This window comes from Etheostoma spectabile, chromosome 4 (genome assembly GCF_008692095.1).
Source record: "Etheostoma spectabile isolate EspeVRDwgs_2016 chromosome 4, UIUC_Espe_1.0, whole genome shotgun sequence".
Classification (NCBI taxonomy): Eukaryota; Metazoa; Chordata; class Actinopteri; order Perciformes; family Percidae; genus Etheostoma; species Etheostoma spectabile.
Genome location: NC_045736.1, coordinates 30,552,143 through 30,574,718, shown reverse-complemented (window position 1 = coordinate 30,574,718; position 22,576 = coordinate 30,552,143). Strand labels below are relative to the sequence as shown.

Here is a 22,576-nt window from a genome sequence, read left to right as displayed (position 1 = left end):
CCCCCCCCATTTAGCATGTATAACCAGTTTGTGAACGTTTTAGTCATGGTTAATAACATAGTATGATATAAGCAGATATAAGGACATTTTATTTTTGAACTATGAAGTAATTTATTAAATGACTGCTCATAACTGCTAAATAGTGTTACCAAACAAACAACGGCACATTTAAAAATAATTACATTTTCTATCCGAATTACTGTCAATACATAGATATCTTAATGGCTACCAAAAAAAAGAAAAACATTTTTTAATCCCCTATGCATGAGGACTGGCAGAAATTAGTAGGCTATAACAATTATTATTAAGTTCAGTTTGATTTACTTTACAGTAACACATAAGTTAGATAATTCTCTGTTGATAACTGCATGAAAGGGATTTTTTTTCTTTTTTGAAAAACATCAGTCCTGTCCATGAGTTTGCAAATATTTAAGCAGTACAGCGGCACTAAATCATAGTCAGTTGAAATTGTTTTTACCGGAAACAAATGACGCCACCTCAGCTTTGAGTGTTTTTCAGTTAACGTGTGCCGACTCTGATGAACGAGCAGCTCTCGTCTCCGTGGCACGCAGTAAACATCCCCGGTAGAGCTGCAGACTCATCTGACTTGAGTGGACGCCTCAAGGAAGAAGAGGTATTATTATATTAGCTGTGATGAAGTGAGTTAGATGCTATTCTTTTGTGCCCTGTGGTCACGAGATGCAGTTGTCCGTATGTTTAGTTCAATCTATGTGTAGACTTAGTAAGTAAAACATATTAAACGGTAAGTGCGTAAACTGTTTAATATATTACATTTGCATCATCTTCTTGGAAATCCACAATTACCATCCATGATAACGTCTTTTATTCATAATTTCTTAGACATCTCACGCTACCGTCATCTTTACAGGTCTAATCGCTGTCTGTCTGCAACAACCTTGGTCTGATTGCATTTACTTGTTGGAGCAAATCCCATCTGGGAAATTCAATTAACATTCGGAATTGTCTCCATTATGGTTTGAGTCTCATGGCACCTCTGTTTTACTATCCAAAATATTGAGGTCGTAAAAATACATACGTGGAAAGGCCGATCAGTCCAGATTAACAGCGGACTAGTGGTCTGTTATGGATTTTTACCCTACACCAAAACTTAGTGTTCTAAGGCTGAAATCGCAGGAACAAAATAAGTAGGTAAACAAAGAAGGACAAAGTGCAATGCTGTATATTTTAAAGCACCCATATTATGCTCATTCACCTCGTCTCGGCTAGTGACGTAGAAAGCCGTGCAGATGTTGAACAGCTCCCCCGGAGACTGAAGCCAGAGGACATTCAGAAACCGGATTCCACTCAAAACCCCATGGATGTTTTTTATCCAACTTTGTATGCGCGTGGAAGCACCAGAAACACAAAATAAAACCCAAATCCCAGAAAAAGTGATTTCTTTTTCATAATATGGGCACTTTAACAGGTTGCGGTTTTCCATTTGAACAACTAATGAAGCCTCTCCAAAAGTCTGACATTCCCTAAAATTATCAAACCAGATAGACCAGGTAACGGTTTGCTTTTGTCAAAGAATTATAAAGCAGGTGAAAAGATTAAATATAGGCAAGGAGAATGCAAAATATAAAAAAAAAATACTTTGTCCTAATATTTGTTAATATTCTGTATACATACATCTCTTTCCTTCTACATTGTCAGATTTTTTTTTATATACAACTGATTGTCATTTCTTCACAATATAGGAAGTGACATCACATGTTGACAGCGTGGCTCAGGCACGCCTCCTCTAGAAATAAGGAGAGGGGAGAGGGCATGAGATAAACCGTGGTAGATTCAGAGGCAGTTGTTGGATTGGCATGGCTGTGTGCAGCTCAGCACTGCCATCTACATCCATGAGGCTCCTGGCTGGACATTTGGATTCTCTCTGCACGGCAAGACAGCCTTGACACGGTGCTGGACAGTCAGCTGTGCTGTGTTTCCACAGCATGTTGCAGGGCATTGGGAGTTAGAGAGGTGATAATAACGGGGGACAACCTTACTACACACTTGAGCGATGTTCCGTGAGCCTCTCTCTCTCTGTCTCGTTTCAGACCGTTTCTACACAGAGACCTGGGACTAATGGAGGGATGCCATGATGTTACTCTTCGCTTGTCATGCTTGAATCCCAGCTTCATATATCCTTTTGTGTCAGAGACCGTATTGTCTTTGTCTGTCACTGCCGCCAGATCAACCGTGGGGTAGCGTGGCGGACAGAGCCCCCTCCTCAACCCCCCTCTCCCTTGTCTGTGCCCCTGGCTTCTCATCACTCCCGGCTCGCTCGTGTCTGTTTACCTCTCTTAAGCTACCCTCCCCTCTCTGTTAAGCTCTGTCTTTCTTGCTCTCCCGGTTCCTACTGCTTACCATCTCCCTCTCTTTATTCCTTCAAAGCAGACAGTGTGCTATTCTGTCCCAGCAGCTTGCTACATGATCTCCTGGAAAACAGTTTTTGCCACTGTTCTGCCGCCTCACAATTCCTTCGCCCTTTCAGATTTCCATCTCTACAACGGCAGGATGTTCCTTCACGAGGATTGATCCCCATCCACCCCCTTCCACTTTCCCCTTCCCCTCCCTTGTCCTGATCTCCTGCCCTCTGACCCTCGCCCTCTTGTTCTCTGCCCCCACCCTTCCTCTTCTATTTGCAATTACCCCAAGCCTCTTTCCCCCATAAATTCATTTCACCACTTGACCATGTTGCCATGCGTCTGCTGGCTCCAACGTATCCTCATCTTGCTGTCCTCTGTCTTATGGACCCGGGGGGAAAACTGCCCAGCAACCTGCATGTGCCCAGATCCTCACACTGTGGACTGCAGTGGTCGGGGGCTGACCCGTCTACCCAATGAGATCCCCTTGGATGTGCGAAGGCTGTTGCTGGCTGACAACTTGATACCCCGCATCCCCTCGGACTTCCTGGCTCTGTACAGTGACTTGGTCTACCTGGACCTCCGGAACAACTCCCTCTCCCACATAGAACAGGGGACTCTCAGCACCTCGTCCAGGCTGGTCTTCTTGGACCTAGGCAGCAACAATCTGACTGAAATCCCTAAGGGGACTTTTGGGGAGTCTCGGAGCCTGATCAAGCTACGGCTGGGCAACAACCCATATCTGAGCTTGGTGAATGAGGACGCCTTCCTTGGCCTCACGTCTCTGAGAGAACTGGAACTGGAGCGTAATGCACTGTCTACTCTACATGTGGGGGCACTGAGTCAGTTGCCCTCCCTGCGGGCGGTGAGGCTCGAGGGCAACCCCTGGGTGTGCAACTGCAACTTTGCCAGCCTGTTCGCATGGCTGATGGAGAACAGCCACAAGCTTCCAAACGGTACGTAGCAACATCTAAGACACACTTGCTTTCCATGTGCTTGACCCAAATATAGCTTATCTGAACACAACATACAACAGTATCATTGCAAATCCATTGCCATGGCACTTCTCTGGTCTATTTATGTTTTCCTTGTAGGAGAGGGAACCCCCCTCCCTCTCCCGTGTTCTAATTTTGTCTCTTTCTTCCTCCACTCCCATAGCATATAATGCATGACACTGGGTATGTAATATGAGAGAATAGCACTTCTTTGAAAGTGAAAGCTCAAGGATGCTTTGTTTAATATTAAACAATATTAAGAATTTTAATTTGCTCTCTCGTTCCCCATTTCACCATGCATATGAACGTTAACCTTTGTCCTGCGTGGTAGTCAAATCGATCAATTTGCGGCTTGTTTTATATAATACTTGTTTATATAATACCTGCCATTTGGTGTAATTTGAAATTCAGCAATATCATCAATTATATTTGTCCTGCACCAATGAAAGTCAAACATCTTCTCCTATTATCCTTCTCCGCTCAATCCATGTGCATTTTTAGGCCCACATTATAGACTCTGTCTACCACTGTGATTCAGCCTGGAGGGTGGAATTAGATAACAGGGCTGAAGTTTTGGTGTGCTTGTGTGTGCAATGCAATCTGAATGTGTGCATGCATATCTGAGGAACAACAAAAGACAAAGGGGATGAACCATGTCCCTTCAGAAATATCATATGCGGGTAATCTCTGTTTACAGTGAGCTGATTGGTCTCAACATCCAAAGCTACATGATTGTAAGGGGCAGAAAGATGTGTCCTGGATAACACCCTCACAATAAGCATCACAAAAAAAAAATCATAATTTGTCTGTGTTAATATTATTAATTTCAAAATAGATTGCATAGAACATCAAAAACCTCTGAGAAGTCATTTTTTCCTAAATCATTTCTATGTTTCATGGAGAGAGAGCCATACGTGTTTTCACTGAAGGTCAGCCTTATGTATATTAATATTAATGCCCTCACAAAGGACACAGACAACAGTTATCTCATAAGTGCAAGCCGGCACGTGGGAGCAGGGGAGGCAAAAATAAACAGATCTGACAGTTCAGCCACACATGACTAGTAGCTCATGCTGTTTTTGTATTCAGATCAAAGTGCAGATTTGATGTATTTTGACTTAATCTGAGAATTTAATAGAAATGTGGCTTGCAGTGTTGTGATATACTGCATGCCAATGGATGTTCAAGGTGTATTCAAATACAGTACACAATGTTCGGGTAAAGGTTGTTATGTATTAATGTGTCCAGATAAGAAGTGGCAACATTTCTGTCTGTTCCAAGGTTGTTTGGTGTGTGAAATGTTGACCCGTGTGTATGTACAAAGAAGAGTTTTTTCCAAAAGCATAAATAGCAGTGGACTAAATCGTCTGACTCAAGATGTGATGTTTTGAATGTGTTTTTATTGTGTACTAAAGTGATGACAGAACAAGTTAAGGGTTAACACATACAGGAACACACAAACAGCCAAAATAGATACTATAAAGTAAGACAGGGACATTGAGTAAGACAAAAACAAAAGGCGACAAAAATAAACTACAAAACCTTATCAATCACCTTAACATGGTCAATGCATTTCTGTGAGTGATTTCTAATATTTAATTTTATTCTTAGGTATGTGTGATATATGTGTATATATGGGTTTGTTGTGTTATGGTTGTCTTGCTACTAGATGCCTAAAATTTCCTTTGGGATGAATAAAGTGTCTATCTATCTATCTATCTATCTATCTATCTATCTATCTATCTATCTATCTATCTATCTATCTATCTATCTATCTATCTATCTATCTATCTATCTCTCTATCTATCTATTGATCTAAAACAAAGAAATAAGGAATAAAACACAAGTGAAAACTGGTGGGTAATTATAATTAGAAAATAAGGCATGTGGATGCATGATGTGTCTAAAGGTAGGGTGCAAACTACGGGGGAGCTAGGGGGAGCTCGGTTCCCCTTAATAATACATAAAAAAATGTGATTTGTGAAATTTTGGGAGGGTCAAAAATATTGACAAGGGGGTAATTTTGAAATGCAATTTCAGTTTTGTGTAATGTGATCTTTGTGGATTATGATGTGTACTGTTGCAAAAATATCAATAATTTAAACCTAATTCACTTCAATGAAGATAACTATACATGCCATGTACTAGACATGCTACTGTACATGCTTGTCTTGAGCATAGAGGCGTGAGGGCACTGCGGTGGGTATTCCACTCCTGTGTGGCACGTGTCTCAAATATTCGTAGAAAAAATATCAACGTTAGAGGCTATTAATCGGCGCGCAAAGTCCTTGAAATCCATTCTGCAGTTAGCATCATGTAGCAACGACAAAAAGAAAACAAGGCAGTTTAATTTTGCTTTTACTAAGAAATTGTGTCGCACGACCGATTCACCTGCTGCAAGCCATGTTTACACACCTCCCGCCGGGGGGACAACGCAAGAAGAAGCTGAAGAAATGATGTCCTCTCTGGCTGGAGATGGTGGTGGTAACAGCTCGACAGAAGCCGGTCACGATCTTGCTCCTTTCTCCTGTTAAATTGGAACAGCCATCAGTCGAGAGACTGGAACAGCCAATATCCAGGGCTGTTTGTTAAGGATGGAAGCTTGGGGTGCATCGCTTAGGCTTAAATGAACGAAGGAATTATGGAATTCTTTGGTAGCCTGAGTAACTTTAACCTTTGTTCATGTGAAATCTCAAAGACAGTCTGATGCTTTGTTTATAGACTATTTGGGGGTGGCTGTTTGCTGTTTGACCTATCAATTCCTGTCGATAAAGCATAATAGGTTCAATCCTGTATACTGTATACTTGTAGCTGTTACGTAAGTCATTGTAAGTCCCAAGTTTGCAGAGGCTTTTGCTCAACTCCTCTGAAAAACTGTCTGTTGCAAACTGCTGACAACCAGAAGTTGTGCTCCTTATATACATTTAGGCCATGGTGTGCCGTGCTATTGATACTTCTCTTGCTTTCCTCTAAGGGATCAGCATTTGCCCCAAAAAGCAGACAAGTTTGGGCCTGAGGAGGAAAAGTTGATAAACTTGCAAGAATACCTAATGCCCCTTAGAAACAGGTTGCAAACGCATAAATCACGGCTTCTAACTGATGTCAACCGCGAGGCATAATGAATTGCATTACTGTAATGCTGGCCAGGCAGACATCAACAACAAAGAAAAAGCCAAAGGCCTTGCCAAGTTGCAACTATGGCTGCCAACTGGCCTCAGTCTATACACACACTCAAATTGAGTTAGTAATGCTTATCTCACCTCAAATGTAGCTCTTACATACCCATCAGGGAGTGTTTGCTTTACAACCCAAGAGATGAGTCCACCTGCTTAGAAAGAACATCTACTGTATACAGTAAGTGTCGTCTTCTATGGTCTACATTTGTTTTTTTGTATAATCATATCATTTTGCTTGGCCAAAAAAGGTGTCTGGCATGTACTTTGCATTGCTAATGATGCAGGGGGATTGATAACATTTTTGCAAAAGGAATAATAATAATTTTTCATCTTAGGCTCATTTTCATCTTCTAGGGCAATGCAAATTGGTTCTGTAACAGGTCAGAGAAGACAAAAACAGTTTTCACCGAACCGAAAATATCCTTTAAAACAAGTTTGTGTGCATAATTTGTAGAAGACTTGCTGGGTTTTTCTTACTTTAAGACAGTCAAAACTGCAACACAACTAGCATGTAGTACTGACAACGGAATATAGATATTTTTCATTATATTTGTACATGTTTATCAGTTTAACTGGACAATCTTTCACCACCATTACGTTTAATGTCTTTTTTAACTCCTGAGTTATAAAAATCTAAGAAGTACTAAACACACAACCCCTGAATTACCAATACTGACAATTATTTTCAGACTGTCTACTATTTTTATGAATACTACAGGAAAATGTGTACAGACTACCGGTAATCAAGTTGCAAAGAACAGCCCATTGGCACATGCAGTCATCCTACTACCATGCTACTAATTAACACAACAACTGAGCTCTCGGTCATGATATTGAGATTACCTATTCCCTTGAACGCTGTGTTGGAAATGGATACAAAATAGCAGATGGTCACTCATTAGTAAATGAGGTTGACTCGATAATCAACCATCATGAGTGTGGGTGTTTCAACTTAATATCTCGTTCATCATGGAGAAAAATCAATTACAGAGACGGGTTTTACTCTTCAAATTTAACATCAGTGTCCTTTTTCCATCTGCGTGGGTGTTGTGTCTGATTCACTCAAAAACAAATTAGTAATCGGACTTGAAAATGACCGTTTCAATTTGATGTGAGTGTGGCCTCTCTTAAAACTAAGAACTCCACTGACATTCAAAGCACCAAATATTAAAGCTACTACAAACAATCACTGTATCCCAACAGCACACTCAAAACTTATTTAAATTGTTCAAACCGACATGATAATCTACGTTAAAAGAATGGTAAAAAGAACGGAAAATATTTTGAATAATACTTACAAATATACTCCAGAAGCAATTTAGAAAACAAAAGTATAACGTAAGAGTATCACATGTTTAAAAATCATTGTATTGTGTCCTTATTGGCAGCTGTGTTCCAATCTTTTATCATTTCCCGTTATTAAAAAATAAGACATTGATATGTTGTCTGCAGCAAAGACTATTACTTACTATGAAGCATTGTTATGTGAAAATGGAAAAGTAAGATGTTAGGAATCAGCTGAAACAAGGTCACACATCTCTTCTAACTGCACCTTAGCTTAGAAGATGATACTAAATACATAAATAACAATATTGCACTTACATGTTCCACTTACTCAGTTTGGCTTATTTGAAGCTTATGTGGTTCTTGCTGCTCTGGGTTTATGGTTGAAAGCACTTCTTGGAAGTCGCTTTGAATAACAGCGCCAGCTAAATGAAATTGAATGTGAATGTAATGTGTGTCCATAGATTTTCCATTAGCATTAATTAGGCTGATGATGTCACAGTATGGCACACCTTTCAGAAAACTGTACCAACATGCTTTATTTGTAGAGCACGTTTAAGCAACTGGGCAATTCAAAGTGCTTTACACAAAAATGATTAAAAAGAACAACAAACGACAATGGCCAATCGGAAGGTTGGCGGTTCGATCCCTGGCCCTGCAGTCCGGTGTCGAAGTGTCCTTGGGCAAGACACTGAACCCTGAGTTAACTGATGAGCAGGTGGCAACTTGTACAACAGTGTATGAATGGTGAATGGTTCCTGCACTTTATAAAAGCGCTTTGAGTAGTCGTTAAGACTAGGAAAACGCTATATAACAAAAATAATTAAAAAAAAAAGAGATGGCAGAATAATTAAACGGAATCTCAATTGAAAGATTGTCAATAAAACATGATGAACTGTGCTGCTATTTTAGAAGTCATCGTGAGATATGGTTCCCTCTGCGATGGCCTGCATAATGTAGCAGCTGCACAGCCTATGCTGTAAACCCAATTCCCATTCCATTTTTCACATCCTGATTCCCCCTGTGATTTCAAGTTCACAAAGCAGCATGCTCTGCTGTTTGCCTAAGTTTGATTACTGCAGGTCAGCAGTGGAACTTATTTTGGGATATAAAACACAGAGTACTTTCCACATATTTTTGTCTCCTATATGCCGGTATTCATTTTAAGATGCAAGCGATCAGACCGACACACATCTACCTGTCTGCCTTCTTTTCCTTTTTGCTGTTTGTAGGTTTTTAAGCCACCAATCAGGTTCATTAATGTTTTAACGAAGGCATGAGTGTCAACATGATCCACTGCTATCGCCAGTGCTCTTGGGTTAAGGATGAACAAAGACTATGTATAATTCAGAGTGACACAGTTCTACGGCACATTGGCCAGGGTAATTGGAGCCAGAGCTGCCTACAGGGCAGGGCAGGCCCACTCCCATGAGAGATCGAGGCTGAAGCCCATAGTGGCGTTGCTTTCAACCCTACGACCTGTTTCTAACAGTTTCACTACAAAGTAGCAGTTTGTGTGACGGGGTCAAAGTCTGGATTTCCTTCACAGTCCATCTAGTTGCTCCCCAGAGACCAGATACCCCTCAGCGGGAGCAGCATTGATAATATGTCCAGCACAACATAGCACACACACACAATACCATACCATGCTGCCTGATGCGATATTACAGTACTGGCTGTCTATGCTACCCATGTGATGAGAAAATATCTATTCCATTAAAACAGGCTGACAGCTTATTTTATCCTGGCCTAATTTAATGTTTATTTAAAGAGAGAGAGAGAGAGAGAGAGAGAGAGAGAGAGAGAGAGAGAGAGAGAGAGAGAGAGAGAGTAGGTGGACAGAATTACACAGTGCGATAGCATCGGCAGCTGCACGCACAGTAGCTTATTGAGATAATGTGCCGGTGTCAGAAATAAAAGGTGAAAAGCCAAAAGGTTTATTTCACAGGCAGTGTGCACCATTTTGGATGATGGATGCTTTCCTTTCTGCCTATTGTGTGGTTGACTATGAAACATACATGTACATACGTGGACCTGCATATTTAGCTGTTTTCATTGTAATGAATTGTGACAGTGGGCATGTTGAAAACGTGAAAAGGAATCCACTCATAGTATTTGCTTTATTTGGTCTCTTATATTTGGGAATAAGATCATTTCTTTTCAATGTGTGAATGTGTGCTTATGTGATAAGACATGTTGAATGCAATACAGTGATGTCAGTGAGTCTCCACGAGGGAGGAATTCCCTCCTGAATGAGTCACCCTCGCCCCACTGTCACATGAACGCTTGTCATTTTGTGCATCCATAACACACATTCTGTTCCTCTCCAACTCCTATTCTTGCCCTCCTCTTCACTGAATCTCTCATCATTTTCCCTTCAGATTTCTCTCACTCTTTCTTCCGGTGATTGCAATTGAATAATTCTCCTGTTTCTCTGTAATTATGTCTGCCTGGTTCTTTTCACATCCACTGAGTATTGGCACGTTCACCCAGCTCGTCCTCACCCAGAAAACGACCACATGGGTCGATTGTGCAAGCACGACAACTTCTGTACTAATTATCGCAAGAGCAAACAAGGAGGTGAAGTGACAAAGTAAAACCGCAAAAATAACATAAGGAGTCATGTTGGGGTGGTGGATGTGTCTAACAAACAGGACTTTCTCTAAGGAGACCAGGAAACTGAAACTGAAAGACATTCTAAAATTAACCGATACCTATAACTATGTTACCTATAATTTTTAAGGACCTTGGTCTAATGTCCATGACGTCATGTTACGTCTCTATTTTACTCATTTAAAGCCAATCCCTGATGTTTTACTAACCTTAAGTTTTTTTTTATTATCAAACCTAACCTAACCCTCTTTAACATTTTCTATGTGTTTAATACTTAAATAGGTCAAAACATTAAAACGGTCACATGACTAAGGACTACAATCACATGATTGATTGGCGGCAGTAAATAGAATGGCCATATGGGTCGTCTTTGGAAATCGTCTTATAATGGTGTATAGGTACAACAATGTGTTCCAAGCTATTCATTAGCAGGGCAGGGCCGGTTTTGGGAGACATTATCACAACTGGATTATTTAGGTAGAGTGTCTAGACACTAGTGGTTCGGGAACAAGTGACAAAGCAGGATTGCCTTTGCAAATGGTGCAGAAATCAATCTGGACGGGACAGGTGTTGAGGGAGGGAGGAGAAACAAGCCTCCAATATCAGTCCGTGACAGCTAGGTAGATCAATCACGGCTGAGACAGCAGATAGCGTCTCCTCTCCGCTGGCTGTAATCCTAAATGTAATCCATCAATTGTCCACGACAGGAATGTAACATAGCTGTGTGGCCTGACACACCTTGTAGTGTTAGGGCATGATTTGTGTTACATTATGGTCTGGTAGCCTACTCCAGCCACATGTTTTTGTGAAAATAGTGTTTGTACTGTATCAGCGTACCCATTTATAAAGCTGGTATTGACCCTCTGTGCATGTAGCCCATTCGACCCATTAAGATAATACTCGGAAATCAAATCACGATGTCTGCAACTAGTTCCATACACATCACTGCGAGGCAGATTTTCATTGAATAAAAATAAAGTTATGGATACAAAAAACAAACACAGTAAGTTTCTCTCTCTCACTCCCTTATAGTCTCTTAATCTTGCTGTTTTAGAAACTCGTCCTAGATCACGTTCACGGATCTGTGGCATTATCAACATGCAATATTGTAGACGAAGAACAAAAGACTAAAATGTAGTATATTTCCATGGCTTTCCACCTTTTCTATCCCTCTCTGTCTCTCTCGCTCTCTCTCTCTCATGCCCAGACACTTATTCTACACTCACACCACTGGCAGCCGGCTCTGTATTTGGTCCATTTCGGTTGATTAACTCTCCTTTTTGGCTCTCATGACGGGTCGGATGGCTATGACTGAAACACTGACTCGTAATAACTCCAAAGCTGCATTCTCAGTCATTCACCCCAGGGGTTGAAGTGGAACAATCTGGAACTTCTATGACACCTTCGTTGGCAGTTTCCTACATGTGTGTTTCATTCTGTGACAACATTAATTAGGCAAAAGTCTGTGATTACTTTGCGTCTGTAATAACAGTTTGGCAGTTGAGTGTCTGTGCTGATTTCACATGTCTGTAATAACAGCAGGACATATGAGTGTCTTTTATCTGAACTACTAAAGTCAGTTGTGAAGGGAGGAGAACATTGTCAGGCCCCTGTGTTTTTAAGAAAATCAGATATATGTCAAAATATATCAAAATCCTGTGTAAAATTACAGTAGCAGTTAGCTTCATTGCTAACCTTGTATTTACAAAAGGTAATTGGAAATTGTGCCAAAAATGAGCAATTTTTGTCAGGTTACATATTTGTAGTGGTACTCTGAAGCCAGATACCAGCAAACAGAATAGATTGATAGAACATTGTGTGATAATGAATTTTCACTGCATTCATTTTTCTGCTGGTTTGTAGACATTCTGAACATTTTCTTTGCTAAGCAAGATATATTAGTGTAAAAACATATTACATTGACTTGGCCTTTGCACGTTTGTTGACATAAAGCAGCATTTCCTTATCAGACTCCAGTTTCCTACATCGCTAATCTGAGGCCACATTCACGTCTGGACCTCCTCCCTTAGTGAGAGAAGTGCACATTGTGTCACAGACAAACTTGCAATGCTGAGAAACTATAATTATGGTGTTTGTTCCAGAAGATTCCACTTTTGGGCAAATGGCACAGCTGTTGAGTAATTCCCCCTTTTGTCAGGCAGTGTGATACGCCTGTGTGCCCTATTGTGTCACGCTTAACTGCAGCAGTGCAGCTCCAGTGGAAAGCCACTATTTCTCCATTGTCTTGTTCACCAACTCTGCACTGATCATAAGATATGTAATTATCCCGTAGCTCCGGCAGAGGCCATGTGTTCACCAGGATCATTTTAGTCTCAGATGTTATTGATGAACTATTTAGGACAGGCAAGACCAGAAAGGACAGTCTCAAAGGCTAAGGCCAAGTCTCTGACGTGATGGGTTGCTGTGCCAGGCAATAAGTGCACTGTGAATATTTACGTCATCACAAGCAAATAGCTAATGTATTGGATTTTCAGGTGTTTTGATACTTGCTTTGTCTTTAGTAAGATGTGTGGCAATGCCTCAAATGAGAATTTTGTGTTTTTTTTTAACCCTCATGTCGTCCTCAGATCAAATTGACCCGTTTTCCAATGTTCTTTTTAACTACCCAATTGTAATTACCCCAAAAAAACAGGAATAATTCCACACAACACTCTTTGGCGAGTACAAATCTCTACTTTCATTAATTTTGGAGTGTCTTATTCAAATTTTTAGCATTTGAAAAAAAAAAAAGTGCTTTGGAAATTGTATTGAGTAAAAGTTGACATATTCCAGTCTGTGATTATCCATTAACATACTTTCACTTAATTTTTGTCTAAATAATTCTTAATTTCTGCTTTTCTAACTCAAACTTTAGGTATAATTTACTGTAAATTATTAATTACAACAAGTTCTGTGCATTTTGTCTGTGTTTTTCATTTCTTTCTGAACACACTGCACATTTTCATTCTTTCTCTTCTGCGTATATCTCGTAACTGTCAGCAATTTATTAGCAGGGCTTTATCTTGTACACAATCAAAAGTACGTCACTGGAGCCACTTTATATGGCAACCATGAGAATAAATCATTTGTAACTTCACCAGACTTTATGACTATGAAGAAAAATAATCACACACTGACTGTTTAGTCTGAAAGTCTAAGGTCCAACAAATGCCATTCTCAAATGCTGTCAGAGAAGTTGGAAATGTAGTAAAAAAAACTCTTCCCTCAATGCCCTGCTGAGTCAAGCTGTGATTTTAAAACAGAATCCATTCTTTTAAAGGATTAGCCATATTTACTTATGCAACACAACTCTGAGAATATTAGACTTAAAACAAAACAACGTGACGAGATTAGCCATCTCTATGTATTGTTTTCCCTTAGACTGATGGTATCCAGACAGTTTCCAGATCCAGATAGCCTATGAATTAGTTCTGATTTCTGATTCCCATAACATACGGTAGACATGCCTTCAAATGAATCACACCAGGGACCAGTGTGCTTTTCTGGCTCTACCAGGATTGTTGGTATTGGCGCCTAATCAGCCTCATTCTTGATGCTGACTCACTCGATGTGATCCTGGTCCAAGCTATTTGAGTTTTCTGCGGAGCTTCTCCAACAATGCCTTGCTTCTTACAAGCCTGGTTACGGTCTGTGTGGATGCCAGGACAGAAACAAACGGCAGTCATTTATAAAAACAACCACAAAACCAATTAGGGTACAAAAGTTACATACATTAATGAGGTGTGAATTATACCTCCAAACAAAATGACCATAGCAGGACTTTGAAATGGCATTTTCATGAACAAGGGGAAGGCTTGGGATATTTTTATGATTTTATAATCATCAACAAATCCACCAAAAAGAGCTAAACCAACAATACATGTTCATTACTAAGCTGCATCACATGTGCAGCCAAAGCCTGATATAACATATTCATATGCCATTAACCTACATTCTTGTCCAAAGACTATGAAAAGCATGTCAATTAACCACACTGCTGCACAGAGTTACCTTGTTCCTTCATTATGATGAACAAAAGTACTGTCAAAGCTCATTAAATGTGTATTAATTCGCCACTGAAAATAGTCCCACAACTAATGCACAATTTATTATATTTCAGTAACATTTGCTGAAAACTACAGTGCCCAGATATCTAAGGATATTATTTGGCCTTACGGAGTTTGAGTTTAAGGGAAATGTGTACAATGGTCAGAACCATGTATTGCTGTTTGTGGTTATACTTTCTTCATGAACAGTATGCTTATAACAGACTGATTGTGTTTGTTTTTTACTAGTTTTTGTGTGAGCTTGATAGAAGGGAAATGCCACCCATTTTTATCAAAATAGCTACTTATTATGGATGCAAAAAGAAGTTGTAAATCAAAAGAGATCAAAACAAACGCATGCCTATTAGAAAAACACTGAGTTTATTGTCAAAGGTTTTGGTCACAGAGACCTTACACAAACAACACAGGCAGAATCTTAAAAATAACAACATGTTAACAACAAAAAGTATGCATTTGATATGTAATAAAAGCACAACTGTAATGTATTGCCATCCCTGTCAGTTTGGCATCATGGCGTGTGCGTGGATGTGTGTGTATCTTGGGTCTACTAATTAAATGTTAGAGGAAATGTGAGAATCTGTATCTTGTATTAAGGGATTAGTGTCACTAAGTTTTATCAAGCTCTTAGAGAGTTCAGTTACAAACCTAATTAATAGTGTAGAGTACATCGGAGGAGCAAGTAAACTAATTCCATGCCATCACTGACTTACATTATTTCTTTTTCCATTACCCGTAATCACTTTTGAAACTTTTTCAAGCTATTTCTTTTACAAATTTTACACATTGTACATAAACCACACACGTTTACCTACTAAACATACATACAACTAAAACAAACACTTATTTAATTGTTATTTTATTGTGACCAGTGCAGTGCCCGTTGAAAAAATTAAAAAGGGGCCGTACGCTTGACCTGTAATATCGCTGCCTATACAATTCATCTAAACCAAATTGAACCCCAAAATTACTTAGAGAATTGGACCCCAAACCACTTAATATACAACTCCCTTGTACACCCAGTATACCCTGCTACTAACTCACTGATTCACCTGACAGAGAACATTGCAGATTCAGAATATAGTCACGAAATAGCACAATGAAAATGTGGAGTAACTCCTATGGTGCCATTTTAATGCTAAGAAGCCATCACCCACCGTTAGCATCTCATTGACTGCCATTCATTTTGGCGTCACTTTGACAGTGAATACCTTTACATCTGAAGCGTCTAAAGATTATATTCATTCGTTGTTTATTTCTAAAGAAACACAACAATGTACAAAGGCTCCATTACCTTGTCTCTCATGTTATGGCTCCGTAGCAGATGTTTAAAAAAAAAATAGGCTAACGATTGTGTCATATCTACGCGACTTGCTGTTGACAAATCACCGTATTGTCAGGAGAAGCTTGCAGACAGTTTCAACTTACATCAACTGTTTAGCATTTTAGTCAGCAGTAATTAGCCCGTGTCTATGTTATCATCAACAACGGGGTCTGTTGGTCCATGTCTTTAACTGTCTATGGGAGTAACCAGACATTAGGCTCATGGACTCACAGCCCGTTGAGAGAGAGGGAGGGAGGGTGTTGTCTTGTGTCGTATGATCCTGGTGTTAAATTCCATACAGGTTTAGTGGCTTGACAGTTAACAGTGTTGCAAAGTGTTGTGGCGTCTGTGTGTGGGGTGCAGGTTACCTTCCCACCAAACACCGACAACAGTGTGACTCAAAACAGTGTCTGGTAGCCTTATTATAAGAAGCATCACGCTCTGTCTTCCACTTGTTGTCTGTATCTGGTTGTGCTTTGCATGAGTGGGATTCTGAAACATCCCTAAATTCGGGAATTTGTTCATTCAAAATCAAAGACAGCCCAAACTAGTGCTACTTTGCACATTTTTGTGGGTCTGAGGTGTATTTCACATTGTTGCTGCCAAAGCTTGCTGCTTTCTTCGACCCTCTCTGTCTCTGGTCCAGTGTTGCCAGATCTCGCGAGACAAATAAGCAACCAGGCCTGTGAATACAAGCCCAAAACAAGCGACTTTTTCTACGAAGCCCCCCTAGGATCCGGGAAGAGAAAAATAAATAAACTGTGTGTACAGTTTTACGATCTGTGGGGACGGATTGTAAACTATGGGTACAGATTTTCAATTTACATCTACAGTATGTGGACAGAATGGTAAACTGTACACACGGTAGAGTTTATTTATATTTCTCCCCCTGAGCTTCAGAACAAAGACCCCAGGAGGGAGTTAAACCATCTTTTAACATTATTTAACATTAGAAAACTGATGGGATGTCAAATATAGACACTTTTTCACAGTACTTTTGAGTCGTTCCCCACAACCAGATGAATCCATTCTTTTACTCCTTTCTGTTTCTCCCAGTCTTTGTTATATTTCATCCCATATTTCGCCCACTTTATCCCGGGCATTTATACCTCCAAAAACTCTACTACAGTCCAGTCACCAATCAGTCGCGACTCGCGCCTATTTTCGTTTAAACGTCACTCATTGACTTTTTCCTAACCAGAAAAAAACAGATTGCCCGCTCTGCCTCTGATTGGCCAGTACTCAATGCCATCTGGGTCAAAGACAATTAGAAGCAGGAAGTGGGCGGGGAAAAAACCTCTGCTGTTTCCTGTGTGTATGGGGAAAGGGGAGGGACAGAGAGAACAGGCACGACAAACTCCTACGTTTAAATAACAACCGCTTGACAACTTATTATGGAGCTGGGAACAAGCCCAAAAAGCAACTACACTTTAGAAACAAGGCCAAAAAAACGCAACCCCCGACTACCACTATTTGTAAGCGACTTTACAGAAAAACAAGCCCAAAGTTGCTTATAATAAGCGGACTTGCCAACACTGCTCTGGTCCTGCACTGTGCTCACTCAGTGTGCAAGGGCCCCCCCCCCCCTTTCTTGCAACCAGCGCGGCACAAAGCCCAACGCAAGTGTCTCTGCTATTTAAGACCAATTGTTAATTTGCTGTCCTGCGCCCACGTCGTTTAAATAGCAAATGCACCTGCGCCCATCTTTGCGCCCATGGGCGTGCTGGTCTTACAGGGAGGTGTGTTCAGGTGCATTCTTGGCGTATTGCTATCTTGAGGCAGCAGGAAGCGATCGTGCCATTGACCAACAAAAACCTGGTCTAAAGTCAGTAAGTCATTTTAACAGAGCATTAGTAAATAGGCCTAGGTTCGTTGACACTATGATTGTTACACACACACTCAGGGAAGCGCAGCACACACAAGCAAAAGATTACACATAAAAATATTACGGTGCAAATCCGCCATCATGATAGCAATGCACCATGGTACAGAGGCACTTGGCTTTTAAAGGGAATAGGAGATGACACTCTGAGTGGTTTATTGCATTGTATCTACAAAAATGAATGCATTTTGGAAGAAAATGGCAATACCAGGGTACACAACAGGCTTTTTAGGCACTACGAATCCTCCAAACAAGATCCACAAAAAACACTTATGAATTAATGAAGACAATAAGTTTAACCCTTTCTACCCTTTTTTCCGCCTTCGAACTGGCTAAAGTGGATTTGGACACGCTTTAAATGCAACGTCATGCGCTTCACGCCGTGCGCTTCACACTGTGCGCTTTGATCATTAAAATAGGGCTTGTAGTGTTCTTCTTTTACCGATATATATTTAACTATATCTTTTGCATTTCTAATCCAAACAACATCAAACTTGGCACTGCACTTACTCATGCCTGTAGCAAGACACCTGCCAAAATCTGACAGTCAGACCTTCCTGCAATTTACAGATAGAATTTAAACACAGATGTACTTCAGAGTTAGGGTAGTTTGATGAATGGACATTATTGTATCTAAACACGACGATTATTATTTTACATTTCAAGATCAAGATCAAGATAACTTTATTGTCCCTTGAGGGAAATTTGTCTTGGGCATCAGTACTACATTATGCTGCTGTAAACATCATTACACACAGAGACTTTACACACACATACAAAATACAATCCACCCTACATTGCAGACAATGCACAAGTAATCAATGACCCTCCCCTGTCAATTGATAACCAAGTATATAAAACCTGAATAATAAAAACAGATAATTCTGTATAAATTGCACTAGAGCACATATAAAAGAAAACAATGTGACAGAAACAAAATACAACCGCCACAATACTATATAACAAAATCACATACATACATTTGTATTATAACAAAGCATGCTGCAAATTGTGCTTACTGTTGAAGCAAAGACCCAGAATTGATGTACTGCCAAGTGTGTGCACATGCTTGTGCAGTGTCATTAGCCTCCCACATCGCAAGGCTTCATCTCTACCCACCTATAAGCTAACATTCACATCAATATGTCTAGTTTTTCCATACAGTACACTGCCAATATTAAGATTGCTACTGTATACCTTAGGTTCTAAGAGATACTGTATCCTTCATCGATATGGAACAGCAATGCAAGCGTCTGATCAGCACTTCAAAAAAAACTCAATGGTTCCCAAAGATGGCTGTAACTCAAGTTGAATCAAGGAGTCTGTAACCGGTGTTTATTTGTGGTAACACCTAACCTTATGGTCCAGTCTTGATCTCATTTGTAGTCATGAGTTGGAAAAGTAGACTCGCTGCAAGACTACCCTTGAAACACAACAAGCCACAGTCACTGTCCTTTTCCATTTACATCATGTCTGAACAATAAACTATGGGAAAAAGACAGAGACACGTAGAGCAGCATGAACTGATTTATCATATTTTCATCTTGAGATGAGTTTGGTCAAGGTGCCCCTGTCTTGGCCGCTACCTTTCACTGATACATCAGTAAGGGTTTAAGATGTGAGCATGTGTATTCTTAGAGATTTGCCTGGTGCAGCTGGCATTAAAATGATTTGAATAGATTTTGATTTCATTCTCCAAGCCATCTACTAAAGCAAATGTCTTGTTGTCAGAGGCTACAACTGCACTACAGACACAATTGGACAAAAATAAAGCCTCTCTTAACAGTACGAATAAAAAAAATATTTTTATTTATTATTACATATTTATGTAGTCAACTTTAGAATAGTCATTCACAGTATCACTGTGCTTTACAGTTTTTTCAGTTTTCTGACTTCATTTCCAGAACCTGCAGTCATGCTGTGGGTGGGTGTACTGTATATACAGTGCAACTTCATCTCTTAAGTGAAGACTTCTTATTGACCTTATAGTTATTAAATCAGCTCCCAGTCTCAGGAAAAAGAGCTGCATTGCTCTGTTGAACTGAATTACCTTTCTGAATTAAATACCTGCAACATACACACAAGAGAACTTGTGAAATAGTGTGCATCACCTTAAATTTGAAATCTTTGGGGATATAAATACAATTGTGCTGTATAGCAAGCACAGCCGTAGCTGTTCTGAGTGCCTGCCATATGAATACATGTTTCTAAAAGTCCATAGATATGACATTAATCACTGCAATAGTAGGTTCAGCAGCATGCCTAGTAAATCTGTCTAATCTCATTTTCTGTTTTCAATGCAGGGGTGGAAGGCATGGAGTGCTCCATCCCCATGGACGGCAGACGTGTGTCCCTGACACAGCTCTCCAAGGACAGTTTCCGTGAGTGCCAGGCCAGCCTGACTCTAACAGACCTGCTCATCATCATTTTCTCTGGCATCTCAGTGTCGGTGGTGGCCATCATGACAAGCTTCTTCCTGGCTTCCACTGTTCATTGCTTCCAGCGCTGGAGTAAAGGCACCAAAGGGGATGAGGAGGAGAGTGAGGAGTGAGAAGGGTTTCATTCTAAGGGCCCTGTGTGGTCCTGGTACTTCAAACAATGAGAGGACACCACAGACAGTGTGTGCTACATGTGACAGGTTTCATGCTGCCTCCTCCCTGGTGAAAATCCAACGGTAGGATCTTGCTCTGGTGCAGTTGTTATCTTCAGACATGAAATATGGTAACAAAGGACATTTCCAACCAATGAGTCCCAATAAAAATTAGTGTGTGCCCTGCTCCACTTGCAAAATTATATTATAGAGATCGTATTTTTTGGGCTATTAGAGCATGTGGTCATCTTTTATGGCTGCTGGCTTAATGTTGTAGTGGGCCTACATAAATAAAGTGAGGCTAACACGTTTTATATTGTAGTAAAACATATAAAAGAAAAAAAGCGTTGCCACAGCGCTGTCACATTAGTAGTAGACAAGGCGATACCTTCGCAACATGTAATCACCTGAAATCCTGTAAAGTTAGGGCAAACCTTTTTTTTCATGGAGTTTATCTGTGTAGGGCAGAATCTGTGATCCCATAAGGAAACAATGTCATACCGACCAATGACCTCAGTAATTAACTGCCTGTACCATGATATGCTGGCATATCCTGCCATTTACCTTGTCTTTTTTTGGACAGCCTAACTCACATTCAAATGTGGCTCACATGTCGCTACTGTTGGCAAATACTTGTTCCTTCTGCACGTGAATATAGACCGTGGCCAAGGGTGTCAGTAAATCAGAAAGGATTTGGACACTGGCGAGGTGTTTCTGTAGGTAGCTGATGTGTCGTAGGCAGGAAGAATTTCCAGTGGGACTACACATTCTTCTAGCAGTATATTCATTATATAATCACAAATTGATGTGCAATAGAAAACACTGTAAAGTCAAACAAATATGAATCAAGAGGATGTACTATATGCTCCTTAGAATTGATAACTGTGACCTGTGTAGAAAGATGAAATAACAGTATAAGCTTGAAATTTATGACAAATGCGGTATTAAAATAGAATCTACGTAGAACTATTGTGTCAAATAACGCACTTTACATGGTTAAGCTAATTTTGGCAAGGCCCTAATTATACTATGTAGACTGGTTTTGTCTTCATCTGCCAAAGATTAAGTGAAGGAGAGATTGCGTACGGGCTTTGTTGTGGATGATGTGTTATTTAGTGAGGTAGGGTTAGTTCCTTAAAAGCAGGCGGCACTACTGCCAAATCACGCTTTGTACACTATACTTTAACAGTTACGGTCTCCAAAGATAATCATTTTCCTCCAGAAACAGCTGTCTTACATTGCTTCATACATGGCAGTCTTTAACCTCTGTTTTCACAGTCCCTTCAGAACAAAAAGGTATTCACTGACCAAGAGGTCTGTCTCTTTATGAATACATTGATGTTTTGTTCAAGATAACCAGAATTAATACATCATGGACTCTCAGTCAGCTTATTCTTCTTTTACTAAACATTTTCCAATGTATTATAGCAAAGCTGCTGATTTAGTATCCTGGAAACATTTCACACCAAAATGCACCCTGAATATGATGGGTTTCTCTTTGTTACTTGAATCCTGTGTGTTAAATCCTCTCTTAGCATTAGGAATGCTCAAAACTGGAATATTATAATTATTAAAAAAATTGGTATTTTCCCCAGAGCTAAGTTATGTTGCTTTGCTTCTCACATTCTTGTAAGGCATGAATAATGCAGCGAAATTGAGATATGAACCAGAACAAAATGTCAAGCTTTCAAATGCAGACAAGCAGAGGATAGAAAACGAGACATCATAACTATTTGCATAGTTATGATTTATTTGTGGTTGATAAAAGAAGAAAGAATAGCAAATGCCTGTGTCCCTTAAGAACAAGTCATAACCCTGCATGTGCAGCATTGGTAAGCGCATTTTGCAGCAATGAAAAGAAATAAATATAGCATTAGTTATTCATTTTTGTCATTTTTTTCATTTGCATTAGCATCAATAAAAGCACAAAGATTTCACAGGAAACGTATGTGATTCTAGTACCATCCTGTATTGTCACAGTATGTTTTCATTAATGTGTATTGTCACGTTATGTTATAAAATGCCACATCCTTATAAATAGTGTAAGATTTGTATTGTATGGATGTTGTGTTTTTGCCAGAGTTCAAATGCTTACAGATTTGAGGTCAAGACACATTCATTTTAATTTTGAGGACAAATCCAGGGCACATGCCTATCAGAAATTAATATCAATTTATAACAGCCAATTGACCTTATGCTAAACCCCTGCCCTGAACAGAAATTATGCAAAAGCTTTGTGTATAACTAGGCTCGTCGGCAGGCCTGTCCAG

The 22,576-nt window shown here is 39.9% G+C and overlaps 1 protein-coding gene and 1 long non-coding RNA gene across 2 annotated transcripts in view; one reads left to right on the top strand and one right to left on the bottom strand.

Moving 5' to 3' along the window:
- LOC116688042 (uncharacterized) overlaps nucleotides 1-6,176 on the bottom strand; it is an 18,158-nt gene extending 11,982 nt beyond the window's left edge. Inside the window, exons 1-2 of the long non-coding RNA XR_004331689.1 lie at nucleotides 5,785-6,176; nucleotides 3,142-3,143 (exon numbers count right to left, since the gene is read on the bottom strand). This is a non-coding gene — a long non-coding RNA (uncharacterized LOC116688042). The remainder of the gene's footprint in view (nucleotides 1-3,141; nucleotides 3,144-5,784) is intronic.
- Nucleotides 1,772-22,365, top strand: lrrc38b (leucine rich repeat containing 38b). The gene is made up of 2 exons (XM_032513812.1): nucleotides 1,772-3,334; nucleotides 20,020-22,365. The coding sequence occupies exons 1-2, from the start codon at nucleotides 2,707-2,709 to the stop codon at nucleotides 20,265-20,267; spliced, it is 876 nt and encodes a 291-aa protein (XP_032369703.1). The 5' UTR covers nucleotides 1,772-2,706; the 3' UTR covers nucleotides 20,268-22,365.
- Nucleotides 22,366-22,576: the final 211 nt, after the last annotated feature.